This window comes from Perkinsus marinus (assembly GCF_000006405.1).
Source record: "Perkinsus marinus ATCC 50983 genomic scaffold scf_1104296975596, whole genome shotgun sequence".
In the NCBI taxonomy this organism is placed as follows: domain Eukaryota; phylum Perkinsozoa; order Perkinsida; family Perkinsidae; genus Perkinsus; species Perkinsus marinus.
Window position 1 is genome coordinate 338493 of NW_003200720.1, and position 8962 is coordinate 347454.

General features: G+C 42.3%; 3 protein-coding genes across 3 annotated transcripts in view; 2 read left to right on the forward strand and 1 right to left on the reverse strand.

Annotated features, from left to right (window-relative positions):
* Positions 1 to 2520: 2520 nt before the first annotated feature.
* Positions 2521 to 4892, forward strand: Pmar_PMAR025573 (Long-chain-fatty-acid--CoA ligase, putative; the record flags this gene model as incomplete). Its single annotated transcript, XM_002765183.1, has 4 exons — positions 2521 to 2665; positions 2716 to 3803; positions 3855 to 4113; positions 4164 to 4892. The coding sequence occupies exons 1-4, from the start codon at positions 2525 to 2527 to the stop codon at positions 4890 to 4892; spliced, it is 2217 nt and encodes a 738-aa protein (XP_002765229.1). The 5' UTR covers positions 2521 to 2524.
* A 54-nt stretch (positions 4893 to 4946) lies between these two features.
* On the reverse strand, positions 4947 to 5304 carry Pmar_PMAR025574 (hypothetical protein; the record flags this gene model as incomplete). The annotated part of the gene is made up of 2 exons (XM_002765184.1): positions 4947 to 5049; positions 5195 to 5304. The coding sequence occupies 2 exons, from the start codon at positions 5302 to 5304 to the stop codon at positions 4947 to 4949; spliced, it is 213 nt and encodes a 70-aa protein (XP_002765230.1).
* Positions 5305 to 6048: 744 nt separating this feature from the next.
* Positions 6049 to 8962, forward strand: part of Pmar_PMAR025575 (multidrug resistance protein, putative) — a gene marked incomplete at both ends in the record, with an annotated part of 3327 nt that continues 413 nt past the window's right edge. Inside the window, 17 exons of the mRNA XM_002765185.1 lie at positions 6049 to 6106; positions 6168 to 6242; positions 6286 to 6347; positions 6392 to 6500; positions 6554 to 6633; positions 6690 to 6785; positions 6845 to 6973; positions 7021 to 7111; positions 7163 to 7247; positions 7342 to 7756; positions 7822 to 7897; positions 7962 to 8085; positions 8141 to 8255; positions 8304 to 8438; positions 8493 to 8566; positions 8624 to 8754; positions 8831 to 8927. Coding sequence (XP_002765231.1) covers positions 6049 to 6106; positions 6168 to 6242; positions 6286 to 6347; positions 6392 to 6500; positions 6554 to 6633; positions 6690 to 6785; positions 6845 to 6973; positions 7021 to 7111; positions 7163 to 7247; positions 7342 to 7756; positions 7822 to 7897; positions 7962 to 8085; positions 8141 to 8255; positions 8304 to 8438; positions 8493 to 8566; positions 8624 to 8754; positions 8831 to 8927 — 1952 coding nt within the window. The remainder of the gene's footprint in view (positions 6107 to 6167; positions 6243 to 6285; positions 6348 to 6391; positions 6501 to 6553; positions 6634 to 6689; positions 6786 to 6844; positions 6974 to 7020; positions 7112 to 7162; positions 7248 to 7341; positions 7757 to 7821; positions 7898 to 7961; positions 8086 to 8140; positions 8256 to 8303; positions 8439 to 8492; positions 8567 to 8623; positions 8755 to 8830; positions 8928 to 8962) is intronic.

An 8962-nucleotide genomic window follows, 5' to 3' on the forward strand; every position in this document is an offset into this window, starting at 1 on the left:
TATCTCAGACTATTACATGGCATATTACTGTTGCTGTTGATAATTTGGAAGACGGCGTTATGTGCTCTCGAATGGTATGCATATCTGTGTTGTTTTTTACTATACTCACCTTTATGCTCAGGTGGTCGTCGTCATCGCCTTATTGATTTCCCTCATGGGCACATTACTACAAGTACACTACGATAATGCTGAGTAGTATCCTAAACGCTCAATAACACCACAAGAGGCGGCTATTGCACTCTTAATGGTACTATTATCTACACCAAGTGGACATCACTTATCATCAATCTTTTCTTCCAACAGCAAAAGTTTGCTGTTCTACTACCATTATATGCTACTCCATTATACTACAATCCATTCAGTGGTCGTCATCTGTGCTTAATAGTATCCCTCCTGTCGTGGCATACTCTATGTCTACTATTGTATTCATATCAGCAACTAGTTTATCTCCTATCGCCACGATCATCGTCGGTGTCTTAGCATTGCTGAGATCCTCTCTCAGTAGAGGTACTCGAAGCTCCTTAAGACGTCATTGTTTAGAGTTAACACACACACACGGGCTTGTCGTCTCTGTGAGATGTGTATCTGAGGTATAATACAAGAGCAGTTCTTTGAGCATCATAAGTCTCTATCTACTAGTATGTTGTGTCTATCAACTCTGTCAATTCTACTATTAAAGTCTTCAACAACAGCATCATGGATCAACAACAACAGGAGCTTATATGGGATACTCTAATACGAGTACATCTCCCTCCTCACCTGTCAACATCTTTTAGATGGTTTCAGGACTATTCCAAAGTAATCACCAACACTCGCATTCCTACTACCACTGGTGCAGTCTTTATTGGCTCCAAGGGTAGTGGTAAAACATCGTTGATTCATAGGTATCAGCTCAAAGAGGTAGTCTCTCTCGCTGAGCCATCAAGTGCAGGTTCTCTAAATTCAGTACAAGCGACCATCGAACAGTACTGCCAGATGTAGAACCTACCCCAAACGGCATGGAGTGCCTTCACCAGGTTTTGAACCAAAGACCTTCTCGTTCATAGATACTTCAACGTCCGACGACAGCTTTCTACTGTACAAGACGGTGGTGCCACCGTGGTGAGCTCGTCTCATTGAGATAGATATCGTCTAGAGTCTTCTCTTGAATTCCTCTGTTACAGGCACATCTCTTCGATGCTGGATCTGGTGACACGGCATGGGAGTTGTTTGAACCTGTAGGATCCATCATAGTACAGTCAAGTGAATGATGATCATGATGACAGGTCAGCAAACGATGGCTCACCAACGCTGTAGTGGTAGTTGTGGTAGACTTGTCAAAGCCTACTAGCATCTATTCTGAATTAATGTCAGGTCTCCGAGGGGTGAGAAGGGGTAGTTCTTGTGGTTGGATAAGCTTTATCATTCCTATAGGCTCACCTTATTACGTCCAAGGCTGTAGTACCACGGATAGTGGTGGCAGCTACCAAGCATGATCGTCTATCTGATATAATGGATCCAGACCATGTCCGAAAGCTTCTTGATGCTCTTAGGTAGCATACCCCTACCACCATCACTCATCATTGAGCCATCATCACTTGTATCAGATGTATATGCAATGATCATCAATCATCATTGATATCCCTTTCACTACGTGGTGGGAGTGATGGAGGAATCAAAGCCTTCACTTCATTCCTTCGAGCCAATCTATTCCAATCCACCAACTCAACCGCTACAATACCTCTCATGCCTAAACTCTTATCAAACTGTGGTGACTACAGCAAACCCTTGGTATGTTGATAAGACCTAATGACTGTGACCACCTCATTTAGGCGATATCATTCGGCACAGATGATTTGGATGCAATTGAAGAGCCTCATGGAGGCTGGGAGGTCATCATCATCATATTCATCGATTAACTAGGAAATGAGGCTTTTCACCCATTTAGGTTTATCTCTCTAAAATTTTTCCCCATACCAAATGTCCTCCTCCCAGCGAAGTTGAGCGTGCCTTGGATGGGGGTCTAGAACCTCGTATAGCCGCTATCGTTGAGAGAGAGAAAGCACAACTCATTGGTAAAAGCAAATTGCCATCATGATGATCACTTCACATGTACTAGCGATGTGTTGTATTAATAGTCCCTACACTGACAATACCCATTAACATTGTAGACGTAGGACCGGAATTAATCAATTGGTCAAGCCGAGTCATCAACACTGTTGTTGAACCCCGTCAACAACTGCGTCTCACATATTATGTTGGTGTGAGGGACATGTAGCTATCCAGCAGTATCCAAAATATAGCTACTACCAGTAAAGTGCTCCTTCGAGGCGTCTATAAGGGTACAATCAGCAGTAGAGGCGACCATCAGGCTACTACAATCGACTCTTGCAACATGTACTTGATAAGATTGCACAGCTTTGTCGGGCGCGCGCTTTTTACATTCCTAGCCGTCTTTAGCCAGTATGTATCTGGTGAGGATCTTGTATGTGTAGTACTGTCGATGATGTTAGATTTGTTGTTGTTCTAATCGCTGTAGGTTATAATGTCTATTGGGGTCTCTATTGCTGCTGGGGTGTTGAAGTTTCTGGACATCCTAGTATGGATCATAATAGGAGGTCCTATTCGAAGACTTAACTTCAAGAAGCCTGAGGATGAGGATAATTCCGAGGTTGTTGGTGAGGAGGTAGTAGTAGTACTCATATACACCTTAGTCTCTATAGTATCCTCTCTTAGAATGGTGATCCAATTCGAGTAATGACTGGTAAGAAGGACTTCAAGCCTGTATGCTTCTGGGCCCCTGGTGCTGAGACCTGTCTTGATTTGGTATATTCCAATGTAGAGAATCAACCAGACTTCCCTGCTCTTGGTGTACGAGAGTTCCTTGGTTATAAGGATGTTGGTGAGAGGTTCCCTGTTAAAATGTTTGGCAAGACTAATTGGACTACCTTCTCCCAGCTAGGATCCAATCTTAGAGCCATGGGTGCATATCTAAGGAGTATTGGTAATCATGCTCAACCTCATACTGGTAATACTGATGATTGTCAAGGAGCATGCTCAGTCATTATGTTTGAGGATACTTGTGATGCTTGGATCACCACTGCTATGGGTGCATGGAGCCAGGATATGTTCATATCAACAGTATATGGTACTCTAGGTCCTGATGCTGTAGCACAGTCTATTCAAGAGAGTTCTGCTACTACTATCTTTTGTAATAGGAAGAACGTTGGTAAGCTTATCGCTAAGAAGGATGATATGCCAACGTTGAAACATATCATCTATACCAATTGGAATATAGATCCTAAGGACTGCAAGGAGAATCTTACAGGTTTTCAGGATTCTGGAATATCTGTTATTGAATATTATGATGCTCTTAAGATTGGTAATGGTATTGTTGATAAGTATCCTATGAATAAGTGTATAGAAGACTCAGTTGCTGTAGTTATGTATACTAGTGGTACTACTGGTAGACCTAAGGGTGTGGTCATGCCTCATAAATCAATACGTTTTACTATTGCAACCGTTATACCTCTAGTTATTGACTACTTCCCCGAGCATTTTACTCATCTGGCTTATCTACCATTAGCCCATATATATGAGCTCGCCGTTCATGTTGGTGTGCTCTCTATGGGAGGTCATATTGGTTATGCTGATCCTCATACTATTACTAGAGCTGGTGCCCGACCTACTGGTGCTTTGGAAGAGTTTAAACCTCATCTTATTATGGGTGTACCTAAGATCTTTGAGGTTATTATGAAGGGTGCTAAGGCAAAGTTTGCCAACTTACCACAATGGAAGAGGGAGATCGCTGCAGCAGCACTTGAGTAAGTAGTTTTAACAGTACAATCTTCATCACCACTTCATCATTGTATCAGTTACAAATACCAAGCCATGACTAGTGGTCGTAGTACCCCATTGTTCGATCTCATCCTATTCAATAAGATCAAGGCAGCGTTTGGTGGCAACGTGTCAGTTGTCTTATCAGGAGGTGGTGCCCTTTCAGCCGAAGTTCAGAGATTCTGTCTAAGTGTATTCTCATGCCCTGTTATCCAGGGTTATGGGCTTACTGAGACCTGTGCTGGTGGATGTATATCCCTTATGGAAGATACTAGGGGTTCTAACGTTGGACCACCGGTAAGTTGATAATCGGGCGTTATATGCTGTTATTATTATGAGTATTTCAGGAACCTGGTATTGAGGTAATGCTCCGTTCTTGTATTGATGATGATGGTGAACCTGAGGTCCTCGATAAGGCTGGTCTACCTTATCTTAGCAAGGATACTATGGATGCTGAAGGTTCCCCATGCTTAGGTCGTGGTGAGGTTATGATTCGTGGACCTAGTGCCAGTAAGTGCTATTATAAGCTACCTGAACTAACAGTTAAGTCTTATCTTCCTAATGGATGGTTTAAGACTGGTGATGTTGGTGAATGGTTACCTGATGGAACTCTACGTATCATTGATCGTGTTAAGAACCTAGTTAAACTGAAGGGTGGTGAGTATATTGCCTTAGAGAATATGGAAAGTATCTATGGTGGCTCGGAATATGTTAATGCTCTTGCTGGTGGAGTTATGGTATTTGGTGATTGTACTATGGATCGTCCTGTTGCCCTTGTTCAAGTTAATATTAAACGTCTTGAGAAGTGGGCTACCGATAATGGTATCGAATATAAGGATGCTGATGATTTATTATCTAACTCTGCAGCTAATAAAGAGGTTCTCAGAGATATGACAGATATTCATAAGAAGAGTAACCTATCACCATTAGAGAAGATAGTTGCCGTTACTCTTATGTGTGATCCGTGGACTTCTGATAATAAGTGTATGACTGCTACTCAAAAGATCTCTCGTAGTGGTATATGCAATCGTCATACAGAAGTATTGGAAGAATTGAAGAAGTTTGGTCGTCGGTGATAATGGCATGTAACCAACAACATACTACTATTGCTATAGATACCACTACTACTATCACTTTCGTCGTTTGATTTTTGCCTTGATCAGGCAGTAGATCGTATCGTTGTTGACTATCCCTGTAGTAGGATATTTGGCTGTAATACTGTTTAGCATCCATCTACATACTAGCCAACAACAACAACAGCTGCCTTAGTGTCTTGCTTTACTACTACAACTACTACCAACGATAGTGTAGCTCTTCACCATTACTTTTCCTACTATCACCATAAGGTATTGATAGAATAAAACGAAGGTTCTACTACCCTTCCAGCCTCGTGTTGATAACAGTGGTGATCTTGGTGGTGGTGGTGGTGGTGGTGGTGGTGAGCCTCGGTAAAGGATGACATAGTTGGTAGGGAGAAGGAAGGATCATTGCTGGAACCTGGGGAGAACACTCTTGATACTGAGTATAAATCCTACATCCCACCAACTGTCAATAAGGTTATATCATGGAGGCCTGAGCGGGTGATGAGCCATCAACAAGTGTTAGATAAGTCCAGTGATGATCATCATACGCTCTGTCAAAGCATTATCATACACTACATGTTGGTAGCCTGATGATAATATGTCCATATGTGTATGCGTGCAGGTCACTCGGGACATTACGTATTGTCTAAACTCTGTAGTTTAGATTCACACATAGTATTATTACGGTGTAGGAGTGATGCTGCTAACATCAAAGGATCCCTAGCCCCACTCTAGCAATACTAGTAATAATCGATGACGACACTACGTCGTCATCGTAATACCTCATCATCATATAACATTATGGTTTACCATATCTAGTACGAATATACCCTCAACTCCCTAAGGTCACCTACTACTACTACTATCAGAATAGTACCTTTCCTACACATCCATTGCTATTAATAACCTCTACCGTGTTGAGTGGAGTAAATGATGTTTCTGGGATATGATTACCTCCTAGAGACCATCCTCCTACTCCTCCTCTATCACCCTATCCTCCTTAAGTGGTTTACGACCAGCGCACAATAAGGCTAGTGGGTTATTCAGTGTACATGTGAGTCCTTATTATGCGGCCCAATCAGGAAGTCCGAGTAGTATACCTTCACCCTATCACAGTTTAATTTTTTGTTCACCGTCGTTGTTGTGGTCGATGGTCAGCTATCTCCACCTTTACCGTTTTGCTACCAACTATGAATTAGGAGCAGTAGGTAATAAGTCTATTCCTCAATAGAGTTCCTTGTCATCATCATCATCATTATACTCTCTCAGTTATCGCAGTATCAAGTGCTGTCATCCATGGGGTTGCTTTCCCTTTATTTGCTTACGTCTTTGGTGATGCTCTGAGTACGTCCTCATCTATAGTTTTTGTTCATGTGTTGTTATGTAGATGATCTTGGTGAAGGTGGTGATGATGTAGTTGCCTCGGTATCTAAAAGATGCCTCTATATGGTAAGCCTTCTCTTGCTTTATCGTTCATAATATTATTATATCAGGTTTATATTGGTATTGGGTCATGGGCATTATCATGGTCTTGGCATAGTATATTTACTGCTACTGCATCCTTTCAAGCTACTAGGTTGAAGATACGCTACTTTGAAGCTGGTAATGCTGTCCATAATCATCAGTAACAGCAGCAGCATATTACACCGCTTTAGTCCTCTGTCAAGACATTGCATGGTTCGATGCAATAAGTCCAGCCGAACTACCTACTAGAATGACGGAGGATGTTGCTAAGGTGGTGGTGGTTATGTATGACCTGTAGGCAGCATATTACCTATATTGTATTATTAGGTACAGCGAGCATTGGGGTTTAGAGTAGGCCTCTTTATTATGAATGCCTCGATGGGTGTTGCTGGTCTGACTGTTGGTTTCCTAAGAGGTTGGCAAGTAAGGAGTAGTATGAGGATGATGGCAGCAGCAAACCCTTACATCCGTCCTTACTATAGGTATGCCTCGTTATGTTAGCTGCCATGCCTATTATTATAATATCAACCTCTATTTTGGGTATTGTACTCTCTAGAGCATCTAAGATATCTCAATCATCCTATGCCAAGGCTGGGGCGTATGCAGAAGAGGTAATATACTTGTATTAGCATGCAGGACTTATCATCGACGACTATAGGCACTTAGCTCCATACGAACGGTAACAGCATTTGGTGGACAGCAAAGGGAAATCGAGAGGTATAGCAGTGCTCTCGAGGATGCTAGGAAAGGTATGGCAGGCTTATCCTCCATGATCATCATACTCTACTTTGATATACTAGGTGGGACTAGATCTGGCCTTTACACGGGTATATCCCTTGGCCTTATTATGGGTTCTACTTATGCTACATATGCTCTTACAATATGGTAAACAACAACATCATCATCATCATCATTCCTGTTCTCATTGACTAATAAGCTCTATCCTCCTCCTCCTCTTCCTCTTCCTTCTTGTTATCAGGTATGGTGGTACACTAGTCCGCAATGGTACTATTAATACCTTTACAGGATTACCTTATACAGGGGGAGATATACTATCTGTATTCTTCTCGGTGTTGATGGGTATAAGTGTACTTGTTCCCAGCTTCAAGTATCTTCTTCTCCTTTTCTCAGCAACCTTTGGTGTAGGCCAAGCCATGCCACCAATACAGACCTTCCAGATTGGTAAGGCCTCAGCTAGCGAGATTTATAGAGTTATAGATGAGGAGAAACCTCTCATCGAATCACCTATTACTCCTACCACCAGCAACAGCAGCAACAGCGCTACTCTAGTAGCATCGTCATCATCATCGAAGCTGTCAACAACTACAGGGGTGTTCAGTACATTGGCTTTTCATGATGTATGCTTTACATACCCTACTCGTCCTGAGGTCCAGGTAGTTCACAATTGGCATACACATCTCCTCCAGCATCTCCTCCAGCATCATCTCCCATTATATAGGTTCTTACCAACGTTTCTTTTCATATTACTACTGGAATGAAGGTCGCATTTGTAGGGGAAAGTGGCTCAGGGAAGAGTACTACTTCTACTACCATGATTATTATGTACCACTCTTCTTCACTCATCTTACGCTCTTATAGGCACTGTTATGGCCCTTCTAGAGCGGTTTTACGATCCTGTAAGTGGTAGAGTAGAGATTAATGGTATAGACTACCGTGAATATGGAGTAGGAGGAGAACCTATAGCCATACGGTCCTTCTTCGGGTCATACTTGTTGTTACTGTTATGAATAATCGTATTTTGCTGCTGCTATTCCCAGATACGTTGGCCAAGAGCCCGTACTCTTCGCAACTTCTATAAGAAATAATCTTACCTATGGTCTTGGTTATACTCCTTCAGAGAATCAAATAAAGGAAGCCTGTCAGAGAGCTAATGTAGGTGTCTCGGTTTGAACCTCGTCTTCTGAGATCGTTCGGTTTTAGGTGCATACATTCATATCCTCTCTACCAAATGGATATGATACTTATTGTGGTACATCTAGTGGAGGAGGTGGGCAAATCTCTGGTGGTCAGAAGCAAAGGGTTGCCATTGCTCGAGCATTGTTGAGGAATCCTCAGGTAGTAATAATGACTAGGTTCTTCTTCTTCTTGTCAGTATCGGTATTATTACAGATACTCTTACTTGATGAAGCAACGTCAGCCCTTGATAACGAGAGTGAAAAGATGGTCCAATCTACTATAGACAAGTATTACCTCCTATCTATTCTATCTGCACTACTCTATTCATCATCATCATCATTCAGCCTCCAAAGAACGACTCGGCTTACTACTATCTCGATTGCTCATCGGCTATCTACTGTTCGTAATTCTGATATAATATTTGTTATGCAGAGTGGAGTACTGGTTGAAGCTGGCAAGCATGTAGACCTTATAAGTGAGTTTCTTGTTCATCAATCTACCCCTCCTCCTCCTCCTCCTCCTCATCATCATCATCAGCTTGAGTATCTCAGGTCGTCGTCCTCATGGGGTCTATTATGCCTTAGTATCGGCGCAAGAAGCCGCTCATGTGGTGAATACTGCTGATATCATGCCCTCCGGACGTCCAAGGTAAGGGAGAGCTATGGTCCTTATGGAGGATCGTT